Source organism: Tarenaya hassleriana, unplaced genomic scaffold (assembly GCF_000463585.1).
Source record: "Tarenaya hassleriana unplaced genomic scaffold, ASM46358v1 Cleome20, whole genome shotgun sequence".
Classification (NCBI taxonomy): Eukaryota; Viridiplantae; Streptophyta; class Magnoliopsida; order Brassicales; family Cleomaceae; genus Tarenaya; species Tarenaya hassleriana.
Window position 1 is genome coordinate 2041296 of NW_010965373.1, and position 24103 is coordinate 2065398.

General features: G+C 36.1%; 5 protein-coding genes and 1 long non-coding RNA gene across 10 annotated transcripts; 2 read left to right on the forward strand and 4 right to left on the reverse strand.

Annotated features, from left to right (window-relative positions):
* Nucleotides 1-2562: 2562 nt before the first annotated feature.
* On the reverse strand, nt 2563-8087 carry LOC104813834 (5'-nucleotidase domain-containing protein 4). 3 transcript variants are annotated; one of them, XM_010541605.2, is made up of 17 exons: nt 8008-8064; nt 7712-7898; nt 6499-6818; nt 6299-6376; nt 5999-6219; nt 5788-5880; nt 5517-5600; nt 5111-5227; nt 4838-4943; nt 4633-4749; nt 4499-4556; nt 4090-4166; nt 3722-3792; nt 3423-3483; nt 3254-3313; nt 3093-3155; nt 2563-3003 (listed from the first exon to the last, which is right to left on the reverse strand). In XM_010541605.2, exons 2-17 carry the CDS (start codon nt 7848-7850, stop codon nt 2875-2877), a joined length of 1794 nt encoding a protein of 597 aa, XP_010539907.1. In that variant the 5' UTR covers nt 7851-7898; nt 8008-8064; the 3' UTR covers nt 2563-2874. The 3 variants fall into 3 exon arrangements, with proteins under 3 accessions (XP_010539907.1, XP_010539908.1, XP_010539906.1); XM_010541606.1 differs by lacking the exon at nt 8008-8064 and adding an exon at nt 7148-7230 and having other exon boundaries at nt 7712-7798; XM_010541604.2 differs by having other exon boundaries at nt 7712-8087.
* Nucleotides 8088-9588: 1501 nt separating this feature from the next.
* Nucleotides 9589-10404, reverse strand: LOC104813835 (ABC transporter F family member 4). The gene has a single exon (XM_010541607.2). It carries the CDS (start codon nt 10176-10178, stop codon nt 9801-9803), a length of 378 nt encoding a protein of 125 aa, XP_010539909.1. The 5' UTR covers nt 10179-10404; the 3' UTR covers nt 9589-9800.
* Nucleotides 10405-11580: 1176 nt separating this feature from the next.
* On the forward strand, nt 11581-14136 carry LOC104813837 (uncharacterized protein At1g01500). Its single transcript, XM_010541611.2, is given in 5 exon segments — nt 11581-12007; nt 12206-12371; nt 12546-13343; nt 13652-13808; nt 13811-14136. Coding segments are annotated over 3 exon segments (981 nt in total). The 5' UTR covers nt 11581-12007; nt 12206-12371; nt 12546-12647; the 3' UTR covers nt 13939-14136.
* Nucleotides 14137-14216: 80 nt separating this feature from the next.
* LOC104813838 (random slug protein 5) lies at nt 14217-16724 on the reverse strand. Its single transcript, XM_010541614.1, has 6 exons — nt 16621-16724; nt 15811-15917; nt 15523-15699; nt 15348-15446; nt 15010-15255; nt 14217-14674 (listed from the first exon to the last, which is right to left on the reverse strand). Exons 2-6 carry the CDS (start codon nt 15877-15879, stop codon nt 14444-14446), a joined length of 822 nt encoding a protein of 273 aa, XP_010539916.1. The 5' UTR covers nt 15880-15917; nt 16621-16724; the 3' UTR covers nt 14217-14443.
* Nucleotides 16725-18470: 1746 nt separating this feature from the next.
* LOC104813839 lies at nt 18471-19545 on the reverse strand. The gene is made up of 2 exons (XR_771832.1): nt 19448-19545; nt 18471-19344 (listed from the first exon to the last, which is right to left on the reverse strand). It is a non-coding gene; the product is annotated as an uncharacterized LOC104813839 (long non-coding RNA).
* A 271-nt stretch (nt 19546-19816) lies between these two features.
* Nucleotides 19817-24028, forward strand: LOC104813840 (spore wall protein 2). Of its 3 annotated transcripts, none has more exons than XM_010541617.2 (11): nt 19817-20786; nt 20873-20927; nt 21048-21147; nt 21236-21476; nt 21823-21962; nt 22097-22670; nt 22806-22920; nt 23054-23106; nt 23197-23346; nt 23454-23723; nt 23823-24028. In XM_010541617.2, the coding sequence occupies exons 1-10, from the start codon at nt 19953-19955 to the stop codon at nt 23703-23705; spliced, it is 2514 nt and encodes an 837-aa protein (XP_010539919.1). In that variant the 5' UTR covers nt 19817-19952; the 3' UTR covers nt 23706-23723; nt 23823-24028. The 3 variants fall into 3 exon arrangements, with proteins under 3 accessions (XP_010539919.1, XP_010539918.1, XP_010539917.1); XM_010541616.2 differs by having other exon boundaries at nt 23454-23710; nt 23797-24028; XM_010541615.2 differs by having other exon boundaries at nt 23454-24028.
* Nucleotides 24029-24103: the final 75 nt, after the last annotated feature.

Sequence of the window (24103 nt, forward strand, 5' to 3'; positions counted from 1 at the left end):
TCACAGCATAAAATTACCTTTTACAATATAAAAAAATGAAAAAATTAATGAAAAACTAATTTTTTTTTTACTTCCAGTCATCCAGACAAATAAAAATTGAATAAATTAACGAAACAAAATTTATTTTATTTGTTACCATCTATCATGTTTTTTGTTTTTTTGTTTTTAATTTGAATTCTTCCGCTTTGTTTGATAGGAGTTTTAATAACTAATTCAATTTATTTTAAGATTTATATAATTTTCTCATATATTTTAGAAAATACATCCGATATTTTTTTAATGTCTTTCAATCCAGTGATTAAATTCGGAAAAAAATAATTGATTTTGAAAATTTTGGAAAAACAAAATCGGATTATTTGTTTAATTTTAAAGAAAACGAAAAGTTCTAAAAAAACGAGCATTAACTTTTTGAGAAAACTCGGTTGAACCAAATTAATTAAAAAAAAAAGGAAATTGCAGTTTTCCAGAATAAATCATTTGTTTTCATTTTATAATTTTACTTGTAGAAATTTGTTGTTTTTTTTTTCATAATCTATGTATGTGAATTCTATATTTGGTCTAGGGTTTATATTTCCCCTTTGTGCATTGACCACGACCAATTTTTTAGACTAGAAATAGAAAAAAAAAAGCATTTAGGTCATTGTTTAACAAGAGGATTGTACATATCTTGATGGAAACTAATAGATAATTGTCAATATAATAATATTTCTATTTTTTATTCGAGCTAATATAATTTTAGTCAATATTTGCTATTTCAAGTTATCATTTTTAAATTTGTTGTAAAACCCCAAGAATGAAAATATTTGTTAATTTAATACCAAGTTGAGGTAAATGATATAAGGAAAAAAAACGTAAACGATCAATCATCCAGCCAATATAAAAATAACCTTAGAAAAGAACAGAAAATCAACAGGTCAGAAATTGCAGGTACAGACCAAATAATTGGGCTAATCATCTTCCTTATTATAAAATAATTACAATAATAATTGCGGTAATCCTTCCTCCTTAAAGCTTGTAATAAATATTTTCATAACTAAAACCAAACTATGTTTCATTTAATCATTCTTCCTTAAAGCTTGTAATAAATGTAGTCATTTAATAGCATTTAAATTATTATTATTATTTTATTTAGTCGGTGTTTATATTTCCCAAAATGATTCTTTAATTTTGTTGTATTTCTTAAACTGTTTTCCTAGTTTTCTGTGTATTATTTATTTATTCTTATTATATTTGAACACCTTGCAAGTTTTCAGCCTAAACGATTTTGTTATTCTAATCAAGTGTATGTATAGTCATGCATAATTCCAATTGAAATTTGAATTTGAAATATATTTAATTTCTAAATGAAATGATACGTCAAATTTAAAATTGAAAAAAGAAAGAAAACTCTAATTAAATGGTTATATAGATGGGTGGAAGGTTGGATTGGGGAAAGAAAAAAAAGGGAGAAAATTAGTCAAGTAATATATTCATAAGAAAAAATAAAATAATTATTATTTTCCCAAACTTTCGATTATAATGTAATTGTAGTTATAATTCTTCCACCTTGCTATTAGGTTTGATTTCAATAAGCTAAAGTTGTTTTGTATTCTAACATTTGAAAATACTTTCATATTTCATTTTTTAAACCAAAATAATTAGTTTTATAAAAGAAAAAAAAATGATAAAATGCTAACATAATTACATCATTCAATTATGCAAATATTTTATATTTGAAAAGAATAATTTGATCCATAAAACTTTGGACTAATCAAACAGTAAGGAGATAATGAAACAATGACAATCTGCAAAAGTACAATGGGATTCTCATATTGTTTTGTATCTCTGTTTCTTATTAGACTTTGCCCATTGGGAATTCTACTCTAGATTCTAACTAATCCCTTTTTGTGTCTCAATATAATTTATTTTTAATCCCTTTTTGTAGGAACTTTAGTTAGAAGATACACACAGAAAAATTCTTTGCAGTTAAATAATATTTTTTAAAAAATAATGAAAATACTTGTACTATTTTAATTTATATTTGGTGTATGATGCGTCCAATTGTCAAAATCCCAAAACTCCAATTCGAAAATCATCTTAAACCGAATTAAAAAAAAATTGAATATTTCATCTCATCGAATCCGAACTGATCCACCACACAAATATCCAATGATCAAATTCCCAATAATGAGGTTGTATTGTTTCAATTATTTGTGACTTCTTTTTATACATCCGTAATTTTTAAATACTTTTTTCCCAAAATTCTATAAAATATCAATTCGATATAAAAATAGATGAAAATGCTCAAGCTAAAGAGAAACAGAAGGCCATTCATCCATCAAATCAGTTTTATCAGTTTTCAAAATCAAACTATTTTCCACTCTATGATTTGAAATGTTGATCCTATATATACATATATATATACATACTTGGATTATAAACCTAACATAGGATTTGAGACACGTTTATTAAAATATAATAAAACAAAATATATCAAGGACGAAATCATTTTCTTATTTTCAAATTGGCAATGTCAATGCTCAAAACGTACCAACACACACGGGTGGAATTGGAATATGACCATACCAAACCTAGGTTTTCTACTAATGCCACTGACAAAATTCCATTATACAATCTCCAAAACATGCCCTCTACATCAAATTGCATCTTCAACAAAAAAAAAAAAAAAGAGTTCAATCAATTAAAGACTTTTAAAAGGAAACACAATCACGTGAATCACGTGGACCGACAAAGAGATGTCATGTCACAATATGAGAGTGAAATTATTACATTTTGACCAGATTAAGCGCCAGTCATATTGCACATGTGACGGAAACTCAATAGCAAGAGAACCGTACACTAACCGGGCCGGGGCGGGCTTGGGCGTGTCGGGTATTAGTACAAGGGAAGGCCGTGGAACTCATCATGGGGCATGAAGTCTTCATTGGGTCGGTAATACTTGTCCGGGGAATACAACATTAAGTTGGACACTTGACTTGTGTAAAGGCACGCGAATCTCTCCACCTGACACCACAAAAGAAAAAAGCGTTTAGTTTAAGTGACCGCAAACGCAAAAGCGAACCACGAACAGGCGTTTGGTGATAGCGTTTTACCTGGTGAGCGAATCGGGAACTCTGATACCCGGTTTTCATCAGCTGCCCCCAGACCTTGTGGAACTGAGGTTCCAATTGAAAAAGTTTTTCAGAAAAACACACGACTGGAGATTATCATTTTTCGCAGTTAAAACAAAGTAGAGGAATGAGACTGGTTGTACCTTTTGGTGGCATTCCCTTTGAGTTTCTTGATGATTCAGTCGTATTTGATCCCTTTGAGACTGTGAATTTCGAAAGAAAAAACGTGTTAGGGACTTAGCCCGGAACCACTGTGACCATGTGTTCATGGAGGGTCGGGGGAATTTAGTAGATCTTCCAAAATGGGCTTACATCAAGTTCCTCGAGCGTTGAAACCATTTTCTGCTTGAGTTTGTCGTCAAGATCCTCGAACCTGAACGATTTGAATGCTAAAATTATGAAACCAAATCCTATAAATACGTCATATAGCATGGCTGAGAACCCGAGACCAACATCGTTAAACGGGTTAAAACATTCTTAAAGGCTTCATGCATTTGCACAACTTACGGAAATATTGAATCGTAATGAAAATATGGCGTAGTATCTGATATTGTAACACAGCTTTTTAGCGAGGAAGTCGGAAATTGTAGGACGTTTTAAAGAAAACTCACTTGACGGACCAATTTAAGTGATTAATTTTGTCCTCGATTGAATCACGCTCATTCCTCATCAGAAGAAGTTGCTGCAAGCAAAAGAGAATTACCATGAGAGAAAACAAAGAAAAACTACTCAAGAACGATCTGAGATCGATCCTACATCCAAGAGTACAGACTGAGAAATTTTGTTTAATCTTTCACCAAGATGAGAAAAATATCGTCCAGTCTAATACACACACATCGGATCCATGTATACTTTAAACGATTTTCAACATGTCATGTTGCACCATGACAACAAATCCAAACAAGAGAATTCGGTGTTTTCGTGAGTAATAGATACTCAGAATAATATGACATGTAAACTTGTAAGACGAGTTATTTACCTTACGCATGCCCCTCAATTCCCAGAGAAGTTCAACTTCTTTCTCTAGTTCCGGAACAACGAGCATAGTTCTCCATCCTAAAAAACAACAAGAAAGTCGAGTCACAATTAGCTGGTGGTAGAAATACATGTTTACCAGCTTTATAATAACATGACAACGTTTCATAAATAACTTCACCCAAAAAAATATATTAAACGCAACAATAATAACTATAGCGTATTTAAAGTTGTTAATGTTAAAGTCATCAAGATGTTAATGTTAAAATCATCAATGTTGTAGTCCAAGCATAGACTAATAAAAATGCCCATGAACAAAAATATCAGTTCAAGTTCTTCGCATATCAAGAACCAATCGATTTCTCATATCAGTAGACACTTACGGAATGTATAACAAGGAGAGTAAACCTTACCAAGAACTTTTTTGCTGCGCAAAATATCACCATATATGTGATCACCAACATAAAGAACCTGTTAAAGCATATTCAGAAACATGAAACAGTAAGAATAATCTACTCTCTCTTTGAGCCATATAGTGCAGTAGTACCTGTGAACTTGACTCGATTGAAAGCAAGTTGTGAAGATGTCCAACGTTTCCACCTTGAAAAACTCGACAACCTTTATCTCTACTTTTCAGCAACAAACTTGGTGAAATTTCTCCCACCTTTCCAACAAATTTAAAGAATTATAAAGACTAGTATAGGGGCCATTTGGATGAGTAGAAGCATGCAAACGTTTGTCATGAGCAAAACCTGAGGCACAGGAGTTCCATGGTCGGTATTAAGAAGCATTCCAGATTCGGGTTCCACCTCAAAAAGGTTTGTACGACTCTCTTCATGGAAAAATCCAGGTTTTGCACTACAAAATCCAATTTCAGAAGTTAAATAAGAAAGCAAATACAATGAAACACCAGTATTTCAGGGGATAAATCCAAAGATCGATAACAATTAGCACAGAGTCATTTAATGAAATTCCAATCACATCTAATTGAATAACAACGAAAAATTAAAGTAAAAGGACTAGACCTGCCAGTGATGACAACATCAAAGTACTGGAGCCAATCAAAGTTGCAAGCATGTGGACCATGTATTGTGCGGCCTCCACAAAGGAAATTCATCACAACGTTTGTGTAATCCCACAAACTGCAACAATGGTAATGGAAATTTCATCCTTTAACAGGAACAGAACACTAGTCATTGAACAGATCGTTCACAAATGTTATTTGCAGTGTTCCCCCCTTCACCTTTATATTAGAAGAGAAGAACAAGAGCACAAGTTGCAATGGTTAGAGGTTGATCAAATTATATTAGCAACCTCACTTCCATATTAAATAGGACTGAATAGATTTAAAAGCATACTATAAAAGAAATATTTTCCCCCATTTTCTCTAGGAGCACTATACAGCGAGGAAGAGTTTGTGGATAGCAATACCTATTCGTCACCAAGAAAGTCGAACGACCAGAATCTCTAATCATTTTGAGCAGGGGTACAACTGAGGTATCCTCATTGATATACCTGATAAATATCGAGAGAAAGTGAAATTAAAAAAGGAGAAAGGATAAAATGTTCTGATAGAATGGAAATGACAAAGCTGAATCCTATCCAACTTGCCGGCAACAACAAGCTCATACAACAGCATCGCCTTAATCCCAACGAGTGCATAAACAAAAAAAAAAAGATGGATTCCATACATTATCCATACCTCTTAGGATCTTTTGCCACCATCTGCTTTAAAGTTCCATCGCGGTGGCACAAGTCAACAGCTGCCCGGACATCTTTATACACACGAGCATAACTAACAAGAAAATCATAGAAAATGAGATATATCTGAAAAGGAAAATCTCAATACCAGTAATTATTATTAGCCAACAAAATCATATAAATACGGTGATGAATGTTAGAAACTATCTTACTCAACACCCTCAGGAATTTTTCCTGGGTTATTGTCCTTAAAATCAACAAGTTGTGCAAATAAATAAGCCTCCGCCAATGAAAAAAGTGTATCTATCAAGGCATAGTCCGGCTCATCGAACGAGTCTCGGATTAGGGTGCTGCCATATATGCCAACTTTGTCTTCTTTAGACAGCTCCTTAAACCCATGATAAGCCACTTTCACATACTTATGGCGGTCCATCTGTATGATAGTAAACCATTTAGGTGAACGACGGATACATGCATTCATTATCAAAGTTAAAAAATAAGAAAGTCTCTACCTTTAAGATGTTCCCTCTCTTTTTATCTAGAACCAAGCCTCTAACCATGTATTTCCAATCAAATGTCCACTCCAGCAGCTAAAAAGATAAAAATATTGTGAGCAAGTGGCTATCCACCTAAGTTTCTCCCTGAGTACAAAAACAAAAAAGCTGCTTATCATGCATAAAGGGATCGTTGAATCGGAAACCAATGCACTGACCTCACTTGGATACCCCAAATCATATACCAACTTTCGGATAGTTCCTTCATAAGCAAGGGTCTCAAAGGTTTCAGGCCTGTACTGTGCAAGAGTGTAGTCCATATCAAAGCCAACAGCAACGATATTTCTCATATTCAACGGTCTGTTGCAAAAGATTTGTTTCCTTGAATCAATTTTCTTTCCTCCCTCCTTGGTTGACCACAAGTCAGGGGTCTCACATCCATCCCTGGAACCCACATTGTGAAAATGCAAAACCTTGTCACCAAAAGCACCAGATCGTTGTTCTTCCATCAAATTCTTAGGATGAAGCTGGCTTATCCCTGATAGTTCATCAACAAGAAAGAAACATCATCAGAATGACGAAAACTCCATCTACAGAAACACTCACAAAAACAGATAGTCAATCAGTATACTCAGTTTTACGGAGTCTCTAAAAAAATATCTAGTTTGGACTCCAAATGGTACTTGAATAGACAAGTGGTCAATCAAGAAGATGACTATTTCCCATGTGTAAAACATGGGATAAATGCAGTCCAAGATATTAGTCAACATAGCCTCCAAAACTAAGCTTCATGGATCAACATAATCATTTGACAGCAGAAAGCACCAAGTACAAGTCCCTAGTATCAACAGAACTCTGGCCTCTTACCTTTGTATTATTCAAAAGATGAAAGCCTGCAAGAAGCTAAGTCCCGATCCTAAGATTCTTCCAAGATGAACTCCAGGAAAAACCTAGAAATTGCAATTTTTTCCATTAAAAACGTTACCCTCTAGATTCAAGCCAACTACCGATTAGTACCACAGCTTCGTCCCCATGTCAATGAAACACTGAGAATACTCTTAATTTCCCGAAATATTCTGCAGAAACGGGTCCTTTCTGACGATACCAACAGCAGAAAACACAATCTCAACTTCAAAGAAGCTGTCACTGAAATCGCCCCAAGAAAGAAAAAAGATCGATATACGAAAATTACATTCCTACAAAGTTCTATCTATGCTAGGAAAATCCCAGCAACCGCAAGTAGGAGCACAAATTCGAGTGACAAACAGCGATACTCTGCTGCTTGCGACGCTTATCATCACTCAACTACGAATGCAAGTAGACTTGACCCAAATGAACGGTTTACAGATTCAAAATTTTCGAATGAAAAAACACAAAACGCATGTCTGAGAAAAGGGAGAAATCAGAGCAAGCACAAACAAAACAACTAACCTGTGGTGTGGAGGCACTCTCTTCGGGAGGGAGATTTTCCGGGAAAGTGGGAGCGACGGAAACCGAAGCCGAATCCAGAGGAGAAGATGGAGAAGCAGAGAGAAAGTGGGAGAGTGAGAGGACGTTTGGAGATACGCATGGCGGAGAATTGATTATTATATAGGCATTGAGGAGACGAATGGGATTCCTGATAGAGAAGAAGAATAACAGGTAAAGGATAAGATTCTGCGGCGGAGCAACGAGGGAATGCGGTGGCCGGAGAGGGATTATTCAAAGCGAGCGACAGAGACATTTACCGGAAAAGTCACCGGAATTTTATTCTCTCAGGTGACGCATTTGATTCGGAAATTTTTTCTCTAACACGAGAGAGGGAAAAAGAGGAGATGGAGGTGGTGACGAGGAAGAGATCGCGGAGAAGCTATGTGCCACGTGGCGGGAGGAGAGAGAAGTTGATAGAATGCACCGACTGTGATGATACGTCCCCGTGAATGACACAAATTTTGAGGTTTATATGTCGCTGAGGGGAAATTATCGTATACGGAAATTTTGGGGAAAAGAAATTCATGGCATAACAATTGAGGTCGAATTTTATAAGTTTTATGAGATTTAAAAAATTATAGAAAATATTACATTTATTTACTGAAAATTTCTAATTTAATTTAAAATTTCAATATGAAACATTATACTAAAAATTGGATCATCTATTTTAACCAACAACAACAATTTTATATATCTGACCTTCTTTTTTTTTTTTTTGCATATCTCGTCTCTTTCAAGATTTATGTCACGTGATGAAATTGGAAACAATTTTTCACTTGGAAATTCAAAATTAAATAATTTCTTTATCTACATGAAATGACTTAAAATGAATTAGATAGTATTATGCATGTACGTCTCCGATTTGTATTTCAACCGTGTAAGAGCCATCACGAAAAATAGTAACCAAACATTGTTCCAAAAAAGCAACAAAATTTGATTTTTATTGTTGGAAGAGACTTTAAACATGAAAAATAAAAAGAAAAACTTTTATGGTTTTAACTTTATAAACTTTCAATAAAATATATAAATTTATCATTATTTTCTATAAAAATTCTAAATTTATGAACTCGTTTTTATATCAATCCGTGTTAACCACATTGACCATCTTTTTTTGTCTCGACGGCCTTCGTGAAACACCGAAATAATAATTATAAGAGTCAATTTACAACTATTCTATTTCGGTCGTTTAAAAAAATTGTCCACACCATCGAATTTTTACATCACAAAAATAAACACACACACACACACATATATATATATATATATATATATAAATGTCAGAACCATTTTACGAAGTATCAAAATTGTTTTGGACAGTTTATAATAAATTTGGGAGTCGGATGAGCTTGTTTATAATAATAGAGAACGCACATAAAATAATAAAATGGGAATGAAAATAAACGTTTCCTAAAAAAAATATTCACTCAATTCAATTTTCCATCTTTCAAACCCAAGGAACTAAAAGGTAAATAATTTCTTTCGGTAAAGTTAAAACTACGTCGTTTTTTTCCCTGTGAGATAATATATAGTTTTTTCGTTTATTGGAAGCAATCATGAATGGCATCTCATAATAATTATAGATAGCCTTTAAAATAATAATAATAATAATAATAATTATCGACTTGATAATGTCCTATGGATACACTTTGTAATAGGTGACAGCTTGTTCTTTACGAACACCCACTACTCCCCAACTTATCTATTCGTGTGAATCACAATTCATACCTCGAGAGGGACAGAACCATTAAATATAATAACAAATAATAGATTAACGGAGCAATACAAAAAATTAGAGGTTAATTAGGATCAAGTTGGTTAATTTGGTTTTGGAAAAACGATAACTAATTGGGTTTTTTAAAACCCATTTGATTATTGGATTCATGGGTCTGACGAAAAATAAAGAAAATACAACAGATTAATTTGAATATGATTTTTAATTGTTCTACGATCTTGATGAAAAATCTAAAGCACCGAAATCAGTTCTTAATCTAAAGTGATTAAATTAAAATTAGTTATTGTCCTAATAATAATAACAACAACGATGACGATTTTACCAGCTCTTCACCGGCGTGCTCTTCCTCCTCGTTCGTCTCCTCGGAATCTCCGGCGACTTTTCCGGCGCCGGCTTCTCCTCCTCCTCCCTCTCTTCCTCCTCCTCCAATTTACTGTTTTGTCCCTCCTCAACAACTCCGACTTTCTTCTTCTTCTTCTTCTTCATCTTCTTCTTGACCTCCCCCTCTTCTTCTCCACATTCTTCGTCGTAATCTTGTTCTGATTCTTCATTCTTCTCTTCTCCGCCGCTTTCATGGCTCTCGAGATTCTTCCGAGGCCTTCCTCTTCGCCTTCCGGTTTGGTTCGATGCTGAAGGAGACGACGAAGAAGCTTCCGGCACTTCCTTTGTTCTTTGAGTTCTCCTGATCTTCCCCATATATTATATATATATATATATGTGTATGTATATATTTCTACTGTATTTCTTTCTCTGTGTTCGTGCGATGAACAACAAAGAGAGTTACGGCTCTATATGATAATATACTAAAATGATGCATATAATCCACAAGGACAAGATTTTTTTTTTATTTTTTCGTAACCTTTTTTTTTTTTTACCATTTATAATCTACAAGGTTTAGATTCTTGGAATGCCCGTTTGTGTTACCTTCCTTTCTTCTTATCCATAGTTTATCTTTATGTCGAGAGGGAGATATTTTAATTTTATGTGTAGGAGAATAAAATATATATATCCGTAAAATCAAATAAATAAATAAACCAGGTAGCACAGGAAGCTTTATGTCTTGGATAAAAATATATATATATATATATATTATCGCGGTTAAAAAGTAATATAAATCTAGTTATGGCTTTACATATGCACTTTTTTTTTCAAAATAGATATAGTTTTAAGGTATTTTCACATTTTTTAAATATAAAAAATTACAATACCTCTATTTATATCATGTTAACATTTTTAACGAGTTTTTATGTAGAAATATAGAATTTTATCTAAAAGATATTGAAATCCTAAATTATATTTTTCTAGTAATAGAAAAAACACATTATGGAACCATATTAAGATAACAAGCCAAAAATCCATTAGAAATATCTGCCTTGTAACATAAATACCAAAAACCATAAGAGGAGCGTTGGTGGCCAATGGGCCATTTCTTTCTTCACTCTCAAGTATTTTTTTTGTTCCAATTTTATGTCCTATAAAAATATATATATAATCTTTTTTTTTCTTCAAAAGAGTAATTTAATATATTAACTTATAAATAATTTTTTCAGTCAACAGAATTAATGATAATCGAAAAATATATTCAAAAAACACGTCAATTTAACATATAAAATATCACTTCTTTCTTTTACTCTTCTTCAAAATCAAGTTTTTTAGTCTCGTTCGAAACCCCTTTTTTTTTTCTTATCTATCAAAATATTGAAAATTGAAAGTTTTCATTATATAGAGAGACAATAAATTAGGAATCCTCGCATTAAATGGATGGATTAGACAAAGACATGAAAATAATTAAGCAAGGGTAGTCAAATCCATTTGTTGTATCTCGTGACACCATATAATATACTACGTAGACAAGTAAAAACGGCACGACGTTTGTTTGTTGGGACCAAAAGTGAGCGGTCGAAATTCAGAGCGGCCCGACGGGCCCCACTCATATATGAGAGTTGTATTCACCGTCTTCACTAATCACTGAAAACATGTACGTCGTTTTCCAAACCAAGAACGCCGCAGCGTTCGTGTCTCGTAAACAGCGAAATGGTTTTGGTCCTAAAAGGATAAGATCACGTGATCGCCTTTTCAGAAGAGCCCATCTTCTCTGTTCTCTCATCGGTCACATGAACAAATACACAGTGTTCCCATCACTGTTTTTCAGGAAAAAAATTTCCCCTTATCTTAACCGAAGCTTTTTCGCCATTACAGAATTTAAATGTTTGTAATAGAAAGACAAAACCCAATTTTGTTTTCATCTGTGAAATTTAATGTTTTTTTTCCCTGAAAGGGGCACATTTTTTTTTGCGGGAAGTGGCAACTGGGTCCGTCGCTATTTTCGGCCACGCGCTGGTTTCACAATTGATGGAAAGCTGTGATCTTGGATGATCTGTGAAATCCTACTTGGCCATAAAAATTTGCCCTTCAATCAAATCTTTTATCTTTTCAATGTTTTTGACGCTGACAGGAATCTGAATATTGTGCATTACTCGGGAAAATTACTGGGTTTTGGGGTTTGTGGATGGAGCATCGTCTCGGTGAGTTTCTTTTTCTGTATTTCATCCTTCCTTTTTTTTTGCTTCTCAGCGGATATTCCGATCCGAGGTTATCAAGTTCAAAGATTTTCAACAAAATAACAGAGTTTTCCATCTGGGTTTGTGTCTTTCACAATCTTATATCGAGTTTCTTGCTGAAAAAGCTGCAAACTTTTCACCTGAGATTCGTTTTTCCTGCAGAAACTAGACCCTTTTTTTGTTTATTTCTTGAAGAATCCCTCAGTTTGTGAGAGTCAACAGGTCTGAATCTGGGCAATCTTCAATCCAAAAACTTCCATTTTCGATAGAATTTTCCCATCTGTTGTGTTATTACAGCAGTACTTGAGAATCGTGATATTGGATAGAGGTATTCCTCTTTTTTCCGTTGTAGCTTTGTCATAGAAAAATGTTTTCTGTTCCTCAAAACTATGTTGTTGTTTTTGTTTCTCTGTTCTTCTCGAACAAGGATTTTTCCTTTTCCCCCTTTCTATTCTCATGATATTCTCTAATGAACACTTTTCTCTTGTGGAATTTTCTGCAGCAGGACATGTCCTGCAGCTGTGTTGGAGCATGTATGCGAGTATTTCGATTAGATTCGACTGAGAATAGATAAACTTCGATATAAAAGGCTATCTCTTGGATCATGGAGGAGCCATGTGAGACACGTAACAGCAATGGTGAAGGGTTTCATGTCGTGAGATATAATTCTTGTAACCAACATGGGTCCAGATTATCATCACCTTGGTTCGACCTGAGAGTGTTCTATGTTAGGATCGGTAACATCAAGGTGGATGATTCGACACCCGAGCTCCTCACCATCAATCATATTCCTTTGGAACCAGACACTCTTGTCGAGATTAATGGTGTTAGAATGGGCATTTACTCAGAGGGAGTGTCTACTCAACTCAGGAGGGATCGACTCGACAGGAGATCGGAAGCTACGTTTGTCAGCACAGATAACATCAGGTTAACGGGTAGCGTAAAATTCGAGGTTTATGACAAAAAAGACATGATCTTGTGTGGAACACTTGAGATGTCTGATAAGAATGGTTTCACAGTGGAATCAAAGAACAAATGGAACATGAACTGCGAAGCTGAGATCAGTGCAGGGTCTGGTTTCTTGAAGGAGAATCACACTGTTAGTCCGGATTTATCATCGGCATTACCTGTTTTCGAGGTTTATGTCACTGGTTGCTTCTCAGGAACACCGATCATCTTAACTAAGACTCTGCAGATTGGTTTCAGAAAGAAGCAAAACAGGAGGATTGCCTTAGATTCTATTCCAGAGTGTGAAACGTCTGATCACCAGAAAGGCACCAAGTATGAGCTTGATTTACAGGTAAACTTAACCGAAAAACAGAACTAGCAACCATAAGTAAACATTATGAATCTTTTGATTCCCTAATATGCTTTATGCCATTATACTGCATCCAAAGCATGGATTACTAAACAGCTGACAGTAGATTTGATGTAGTCTGGGGTCTGTTCTGATTGTTGATGAGTTTCCTTCTCATCCTGAGACATGATTGTTGGTTCTTTTAGGAAGATAAACCATTCAAATGTTGAAGTGGGCTGACAAGATATGATGGTGTTTCTTTATAAAAGTAATCATGTGAGGTATGTGACAGAGATTATGCATTTGTGCAGGCTACAGATTATGCAAACTACAAGGAAGAATATGATGAAGAATACAGCAACATGTACTGGAGAACAACAGAGTATATGGATGGTGAAAATGGGGAGATGTCATGGTTCAATGCTGGTGTAAGGGTTGGTGTTGGAATTGGACTTGGTATCTGTGTTGGCCTTGGGATTGGGGTTGGCTTACTTGTCCGTACCTATCACTCAACCACAAGAAACTTCAGAAGGAGCCTTCTCTAGTTTTAACAATTGCTTTGGTACCTCTTAACTACTCCCTTTCTGTAGCTAGTTAGCTAATAATAGTGTGCAAGTGGTGTTCCTTCCTGGTTCTTTCTTCTTTCTTACCTCAAAATTTTGAGAGAATTCCCCTTTTTTTCCCCTCTTGTTCTTGGGTTTGAAGTGAATAAGACTTGAGAAGAACAAATCTTGTTTCTGTTGATGTAAGTAAGGCTTGAGTGGGTTTCCTATATATTGACACAGAACCTGTTCCATGTCCTGTATCTCTCTGGTCTCTGGTCTTGGATTCACTGTCTTTAGGCTACAACTTTCAGAATCTGACTAGTTATATATATGAGCTCAAATCGTCATACATTGATACTCTCGATCTCGAGATTCTCGACGACACCGAGTAAAATCCAATATCTTGTTTAATCCAACTGATATCTAGCTGTCTGCTCTCCGACAGAGAACAATGCCACAGCATCTGTTTAACTAACAGAGTATAATTTAGCTGCTATGATAATAATACCTGGCTGAGCCAGAGAGCTCATGACTTATTTCGAACCAGTCGGGTTAGGCTTAGACTGATTCTGGTTCAAATCCCCAAAAGTTTGCGGCTTTTACGTCGTCTTGAGCCATTTGCTTGGAGAACTCTTGATGGTTGTACTGTAAGATGGCTTCCCCCCCGAACTCAGTTGGGAGATTGACCTCGTCGAAGTATGTGCTCATCAGCTCCACGCTCTCCTGGTTCTTCGGGTACACAAACTTCACCTTTTGGAATGTCTTTGCATCGAGCAAAAACTTCACAATCTGCAAAACCACCCGAGAAAAAAATCGTTACTGTACAAAATGGCATGGGTTTAACCTAGTTTACAGACTCACGGAGAACAATATGACCATTTCACAAGTATTTATATTGATAAGAAGTTCACATCCGCAATACATATAGATACATTACTCATGCATGCCATGGAATTCATGATGAGTAGAGAGAGATGCACTCATTTCAGACAAAATAGATATGCAACAACAAAATATTTTGATACTCATGCCCAAACACTTGAAATGAGTGGATGCAGCAAAAGCAGAGATCTTTAGGCAACAAGAGATGAGAGGTTGTAAATGGAGAAGTGGGTTTGTCTAACCTTCCAGAATGCCTCGAAGATCCTCGGGGGATTGTAGAGGAAAGCTATTGCCAGCCTCTCTGGGTAGTGGTTTTGCAGAATATTGATGGTTTCTCGGGCAGATTTAATAGGCACGTTGGTGCTTAATGTCCATCCGGTGAAGTCTATGAGCCAAGACATCTGTTCTTGATCCTCGGGGAGATTCAGAATAGCATTCTCGATGAGATAGACCAAATGTTTCATCTGGTTGTCTAATGATTTTGTGTTCTGCAGCATTTTCGTGAAAAAGGAAAGGTTATTGTGAACCTTTGAAGCCAATCCACTGAAGGAATTCAAAACAGGAAATAAAGACTTAGGACCTGTAAAGCCGGTCTTAGTATGAGAACCGTCCTTCCATGCCTATCATGGAAGCCTGCTCTGTAAACTTTTCCAGTCTCCCCTTCGTCTGCAACTTCATCCTGACGAAAGACAACCCTCAGATTGGAGTTTCGACATCATAAAGTTTCAATTTTTTTAAACCAAACGAGAACTTACCCATCTGATTTCCTCGGGTTTAAAGGCTGATCTCCATTTTAGCGTTTCTTCAAGCATCTTCTTGGCTTTGCCTACATTCCAATTCCTAGCTTCCAGATATCTCTTCAGGCATGCATCTGTACAGAATACCGAGGTTCTCCCCGATAATGGTCCTATGAGAGCCTTAAGCTCTTTGATCTGTGTTCATAAAAATCATAAGAGTTACCTTCGACAGACAACCCAAGTACCTCGTCACAAGCACAAGTACGAGCAAAGATAGAACAGTAAGTTCCAGGAACTTCTTCTTACCTTCGAGTCTGTGACAGCTGAATCGATGTTGTCTTGTTCGGGATGAGCTGAATTCTTGCGACGAAACATTGTGGATGCTACCGAGATCCAGAGTCAAAATATATAACCTACAAGAAACACATCAATGAAAGAATCCATAGATAACAAGCTATAAAACCAAAAGCATTCAAATTCGGAGTTTCAAGAATGAAACCCGAAAAAATAGCAGGAAAGACCAGATGTGAATACAACATTTGCACGGCCGAGGTCGGTTCAAGATTAAGGGAACTCAGGTTCTTTAGCATATCAAGTTTACACCTTTTTAGAAGCCTTAAACACCGAAATTCGACGAAACAAGCAAACCAGATACGATCAAAATACGCTGTTCGTGTCACTATCTGCTGAATTCGGAAGACAATTCTCAGGAGCGGAACATCAAATCCTTGCTCGAAAATGTCTGATACAGACAAATGCAAAGACTTCCACTGATTAGCTCAACTTGTGTTTCGAAAATGTCTGTTTTTTTTTTTTTTTTTGCAATTCCCCCAATTTGTGAGTTCAAACCACTCATGATCCAAACATCTAACCCAAGGTGGAACAATTTTGCGATCACTGTTCCTCCTCTACTCCTAATTAGCAAAACACAAAAAAAAAACCCATCTTTGTGTAAGATCACCGAAGCTTACTTTATGGCGAGAATAAACAGCATAGAAAACCCAGAATCCAAAAACTAAAACCCACAGAATTTGGTAAGAAGCACAAAGACCCATGTCTGAATTTAGTGGGATACAAGCAATGTTCATCGCAAAAGCAGAGAGAGGATGAACGTACCCAGTAGTCCAAGCGGGCAGGAGGGAGAGAAAGGGGCCTTGGATAGTTGTCTTTTGACGGATCAAGACTAGAAAAAAATGGTAATGGAGTAGGAAGAAAAATATTACTTCTTTTTTCAGAAAAAAAAATATAATATTTCTTTCAAGGTCAGAAATAATAAAAATGAAATCACGCCAAATTAAATTACAAAAAAAGGGTCAAAAAGGTATTTATGGTTATTCCCGTGACCCGTACGCTGTCATTTTGGGCTTTGCCACGATGCGTGTTCTGTCGGCAAAAATATCTCCCCAAGTTAGATGAGGAAACTACTATTTTATAAAGACGTGTAAAAAATAAAAATATAATTAGAAAATTATAGAATAATTTTAAAAATAGCAACTTAAACCTGAATCCAATATAAATTATATTCATACAGATACATTTTGACGGATCCTGATAATAATATTGTAATTTGGCCACCAAACGATCATCCAAGAGCTTGTGCACGTGTAGTGCATGTGACAGTGCATGGTCTGCCTTTATTCTATTTCAATTTTTTATTCATATATTTTTATGTAATAATCCTTTCATAAATACGATAAAGACATGAAACCGAGCCAAAAGCAAAGCAACCCACCTTGGACGATTTGGTGTAGGCGATGACAACAAAGCTATGAACGAATCTAAATGAATCGTTTTAGATAATTGATTTTGCCGTTACCAAAACTGTTAAATTAATTTATATAATATTAATTTTATATGAATATCTCCAACAACACAAATTAATATTTTTCTACCTTTTTTTTATGGTATAGTAATTTTTTAAGACTGGCCCAATACAAAGCGGACCACCGCACCACTGCTTCACCACCACATAACATAAAACTTTTCTTGTGAGATCGGGACATTAGTGCGATGTGTCCACACACGATTGTACACGTCAACGTTTAGGTATAATAATAGAATAAATGGGTATACAATTCAGATCCCAAAAGACACGTCAGCAGATCCATTAACCTATTGAACTGAAAGCTTTCAATTGGCTTATAAAGTCATAAAATTCCTAGTTCAACATTAACTTTGTATATTTAGCAAATAAATATATAAATTTTTATTTTGATAATAAAATACATCAATTTTTATATTTTTAGCGTAAACTTCCACAAATATTAACAACGTGAAAAAAATAACAAAATTATCAACACGTTATGTACAGTTATATATAAATACCATATTATTTTTTAATAAAATCATATCATTAATTATATTTAATAAATTTATTTTTAACCTTAGTGATTTTATTTTTTGATATTCAAAACATAATATATTTGCGTTTTGAACATAAAAAAACCACTAAACAAGGTTAATAATAAATTTCCTAAACATAATTAATAACATAGTTTTACTAAACAAATGATATGATATTAATATATAACTGTACATGACATATTGATGATTCTATTTTTTTTTTTAAATTTATACTAAAAATTTAAAAGTTAATGTATTTTGTTACCAAAATAAAGTTTATATATTCATTTGCCAAATACACAAAACTTATATTTTTTTTTTCCAATTGTCCCAATTTCTTAACACTTTAGAATTATAATTTTTGTTACTATTAGATTTAAGCTTCTATTGTAATATGATAAAAAAAATTAACTTGATGGTCCAACAACTGAATGAGAAGAGGGAAGATATTACCATTTAATTTTCTAAACCGATAAATCTTATTTATTCAAACTTTCTTGAAATTTATCAATTTATCCAATTTAAGAATTCAGACAGTTGAGGCACTGGGGGAAATCCAACCTAGGAAAAAAGAAACACCTAGCAATACATCATTGTATTGCACTGATATTTACTAAGAAACATGATAACTTACAAATTCTATTAATTTAATGTTATTCAACAAAGGGATTCTGGAATCATTACCATTGAAATCTCGAATTGATGATAAATTAAAGCTCAGAAGATTGCATCAAAACATATCAGTGACTATTAAGTCTCATATGTCCAGACATAATTATAGCAACTTCATCACCGCCCATTTGGTAAATACAACGAAATTCTAGATGTGAATCAGCCACACACATACATGTACATGACGAAATCGGGAAAACTCAGAGACGCTCATGGAGCATGAAATGGCAGACACTCAACACGGCATCAGTTCAGTCCGCCCGTCTGCTAAACATCTCATCATTGAATTTGTCCGAACAATAAAATAAATTGATTTTTACAAAAAAAAAAATAGAAAAAATAAAACAGGAAGCATGCAAATGGCATCAGATAATAAGCGAAGTTTTGTAGTCAACACTGAACCATCTGAGTGTAGCATAAGAATGGTTTTCATCACCTGCCATTCACAAAACCTCTATCCAGGAGAAGAACGGAACAAAATTTTCAAAACCCGTTTTGCAAAATCCGATTTAAAATCCGAAAAATCAGTCGATTATTCAACTAAGAAGAGGAAATGGGTGCAGCATCAGATAATAAGCGAAGATAAGTAGTCAACACTGTTCATCTGAGTGTAGGATAAGATAATATAGACTCGTCATTTGCCACAAACCCTAATCCCAAAATCATAAACCAGAGATCAAGATATGATTATTAAAAATCCCAGAAATTTTCATATCGGTAGATCCAATTGACACCAGAGCAAAGCAAAAATTAGAGCGTGCAATGGGCTGGTAAGGCAACCTTCTCGATTTATGCACCAGTTTTACCTCCTTTAGCATCGTGAATCTGGCTTCAATCAAGGAGTGGGTAAACAGATGCAATCACAAACAATCGAAAACACAAAAACATAATTTTAAAATTATCAGAAAATAGCTTAGAATAAACCAACTTCGTAGCAGAAAACAACAAGCCGGCGCATGAATCTATGAGCACACCAGGAATTTAGGCCGAGAAGGGATTGGGGGTCGACGAATACTGGGCGGTGAACTGAGAATGTAGAGGATTGTTAGGGTTTATATAGAGCAGAGGTTTTCCATCCACTAATTAGGGTTTTTGCCCGAATCATTCCGTGATGGGCCGTTGGTTTCGGCCCACTTAATAAAGACCCAATAACGATAAGGCCTACAGCGTGGATTTCATGAACATAACATAATATTACAGGGGCCTTTCTGAAATTACTGCAAACGTTTTTTATTTTTTTTTAAGAAATGTCATTTACCCAAACCCTCAAATGGGGAAAATATGGAGGCGCCAATTTCAAAAGAGTTCGGCGCTTAGACTCTCCAAAGGTTCGCGCTTTTTCTACTGAATTCACTTCTTCCAAACAAACCCATCACAGTTCCTTCCCTCCAATCCCGTAGGAATCGTTGTCGGCGGCAAAATCATACTCGGAGATGTTTAGCGACGGAGACTCCGGGCAGCTATCTCCTGTCGGAGAATCATCTGTTCCTGTTCCCAACAGGATGCTAAGGCGATTGAAGAAGGCTACATCAATCTCCGACATATGCCCTGAATCTGAAAACCCAGGCGGTGAAGATTCCCAGATGGTTGATCTGGAACCCGGGCGTGAAGACGAGCTGAGATCTGATTTTGAGGGTCTGGGTGTGGGGGACAATGGGGTTGGCGCGAAGAAGGCTTTGGATTTTGAGTCCATAGATGAGGAATTGGGCGAGGAAGGTGAGGATGGAGGTCATTATTTAAAAACAGGTGAAGAAACTAGGGATTTTGATTCCATGGCGGAGGAATTGGGCGAGGAAGGCGAGGATGGAGCTCGTGATCTGAAAACAGGAGAGGAAACTAGGGATTTCGATTCCATGGCTGAGGAATTGGGAGAGGAAGGTGGGGATGGTTCTCGTGATTTGAAAATAGGAGAAGAAATTAGGGATTTCGATTCCATGGCTGAGGAATTGGGAGAGGAAGGTGACGATGGAGCTGGTTATTTGAAAACGGGAGAGGAAATTAGGAATTTGGAGATGATTGAAGCTTCAAAGACACGGTCAATTTTGGATGGGAACGATGGCGATGAACACGAAGATGTAGATGGTGATTTGGGAATAGGGGAGGAAATTAGGGATTGGGAGTTAAAGGAAACTTCAAAGAAACGACCCATTCCGGAGAACGATGGTGATGAAGATGGGCTTCATATGGATAAGAAGAAGAAGAAGAAGAAAAGTATCGGCTTTGATGAGCTCCCAGTTTCTTCCGCTTCCATGAACATGAGCAAGAAGGTATAATTGCCCGGCTGGGTCCAGCTTAATTGGTTCGAATTCAATCTTTAATTTGAGTTAATGCGGTCTTTAATGTTGCTCCACAGGAGAGAAGAGAATATCTTGATCAGCTTCGCGCAGAAAATCAGCGGCTTTTGCGAGGTATGATGTTTCAGTTCATTCAGTGTTTGTTCGTTTGTCTTGCAAGAAATTCATTGGAAGTGAGCTTGTCTCTGGTGTTTTTCGGGCTCTGAACTGATTAGTGTTTGATGTTCTTGGTAGAAACTAGAGATGCTACCTTTCAACCTGTTCCTCTTGTCCGAAAGCCCATTTCTTCCGTCTTGGAGAAAATTCGACAAAGAAAACAGGAAATCTCGAGAAAGTGAGTAGATTTGTGTCCTGGCTAATGTTCTCCACCTGATGTTTAAGTAACTAACTGTTCTTGCATAATGACATTTGTGTGGCGGCAGGTTTCTCAGAAGGAATGAATCTTGTTCCATTGAAACATGTGATGGTCTTGAAAGAGATGTTATGGTAGATGCTGAATACGAGGAAGTCATTGCTGAAGAGATGGGTGATGGCAAAAGTTTGAAAATGAAAAGCAAGAGAACCCCGGAGAGAAAGAAGCCCTTGGAGAAATCTAATGCAGGTTCACTCGGAAACTCAGACTACCCCTCACATGATGAAGCTGAAAGCAACCCTACTCCTGAGGTGAGCAAAGTCATGTGATCTGTTGTTTTGATCGTTGCAAAAGTACACAGCTGAGTTTGTCTCTATGTTGTTTGAATTTTGATTTAAGGGGCTGAAGGACACAATTGTGGTAAGAGTAGTGTGCAAACATTTTGTTGATGTTTCTGTTCGCGGAAAAAAAAAAGTGAACTTAAACCCAAAATCTTACCTACAAACTATGTATAGGGCCTCCTTTTTTCCTAGCTTACTAATACTGAGTCTAAGCAAGCAGTTCAAGTTGCCTGGTTGTAATATCGAGAATGTAACGATCTATTGGATGCTGAATGAAGTAAAGAAACTCTGTTCTTGTTCTAATGTTCGTTTGCAGGATCCATCTGGTCGTTATCAAATGACTGACATGAGAGATGAGCTTCCAGAGAATACACCAAGCAGTCCGTTGGAGGAAGTTATGGCACCATCAGAACTTGCCATGAACCTCAGACTCAACTCATCTCCTGTCCATGACGAGTAAGACTGTTTTCCAACCTTTTTCTTAGTTTTTTAGAAGCAACATAACGGGTTGACTCTTAGTCTCAACATAACAAACATCAGATTCAGTATGCTGTGCTTTCAACTGTTCTAACTAGTATCTTCCTTTGCAGTTCTTGTGAAGAAGAAGAAGAAGAAAACGATAAGGAAAATCTTGATCCCGAAGCCTGTTCTTCATCTCCAAAAGGTGATCCTGTTAGGGCCTTCATTGATGAGGAAGCAGAAGAGGAAGATGACAGTGACAATGACTTGCTTCGTTTCAAGGATGACGAGGAAGATGAGGATGAAGGAGATGATGATCTTAGGGATATGATCGTGAGTCAATTTAGAGAAGATGCTATTGATAAGGAAAGGCGGAATGAACTGCATCAAAAGTGGCTTGAGCAACAAGATGCTGCAGGAACAGAGAAGCTATTACAGAAGTTAAAACGTGGTGTACCACAGGATGAAACATTGTTACTTGAAGAAGAAGATGATGCTGATGCTGATGATGAAGAGGAGGGGGCTGAATCCGATGATGTCAATGGGGAAGAAGATTCTTGCCAAGCATATTCCACTCGAATGATCATAAAGAAAATAAAGGAAATGATTCCTTTGGAATTCACTGACAAAAGTGATGATTATGTGGTATCTGATGACGACGAAATGGAAGAGATGGAGAGGAAACACCGCTTCTCCAACAAAATGGTGGGTGATCCTGCTTCATAACTATGCTCCTTTTCTTAGAATTTGATCAGCCAGCCTCGTTCTGATGAAGATTCAAGCATGTTTCTTCTCGGGTTTCTTTCAAGTCTGACTCTTGATTCTTTTTCTTTGGCACAGGAGCTGAAGGCTAAGATTCCATCACCTGCTACAGATGAGGGCTCCAAGGAACTCTTTTACCGCATAAAGAAGGTCAATAATATACCTGAAAACCGGAAAAAAGTGAAACCTTCATGTAAGATGCTCATCTAAGTTTCTTCCCAACCATTTTAAATGCAGTCTCTCTATGTTAATGCTAGCCGGGTTTATGCACAATGCTATCTAATTGCTTCTGACGCATATGATCATTTCTCTTATTTCCGTTTCAGCATTCTCAGACAAGTTACTAATGGGAATAAACAGAAATGCAGCACCATCCAAGGTAAGCCTGTCTCAAATAAACTAACTAGAATTTGAGAATGTCAGATAATGAGAATGACTTGCCAAGATCCTCATGTCCAAAATTTTGCAGTCATCGTTCTTGAGTCGAGGTCTGAAGAGCTCCTTACCAACAGCAGGATCTCACAAGCGTGGGTCGGGCATTGTACGTGGCTTTATATTCGAACGAGATGACGGCAACAGCCGGAGCTCAAGCTCAGCCCCAGAGAAATCATCAGAGACAGTAAGCTTCAGCAAGCAATTGCATTCAGACCATCTATATGATCCAACAGTATATTCCCATCAATGGACATTTTTCCTTGTATAAACTTTGGCTGTTTTCCTCGGCAGATTCAAGAGAAGAGCCAACCAACAAGGGTTCAGGCAAAATTCAACTGCTCACAGTCACAGATTAGGTCAAAAACCTCTCAAACCCGAGGAACAGAAGACGAAACAAGCTCACGAACTCCATTGTACGAGATTCTGAAGCGGTCTTCCATGAAATCTTGCTTCACTTCTCGTCAGAGCGTAAGCAGCAGCAGCAGCCATGCGGAGTCTATGTCTATATTCGCTGCTTTCAAAGTGGACAAGAAACAAAGCTAAAGCCAGTAAGCCACTGCCGTAAGTAGTAACTCCCTTCCAGTGCCTTTTATACTCTGTTATAACTATGGTTGTGTTGTGCTTTGAATTCCAGTGATTTAGTTTGAATGCCAAAAGCAGATTTCAACAAGGAGCAATGTGTCTACATCTTCAAAGTCATGATCAATGGGGTTGGCATGAGTTGACAACTCGGGTCGGGTTTTTTTAGAGTATTCGAATCCGAATGACGAGTTATATATATTAAAACCCGAATTCGAATCCAAATTTTAAAATTGTAGAATTACAATTTTTGAATCTGTAGAGATATCTAAATTTATTTTGATTAAAATTTTTAAAAATAGATATATTATATGTAAATGCAAAAAAAATAGATTTTGATAGGTATTTTTGCAATTTATTAA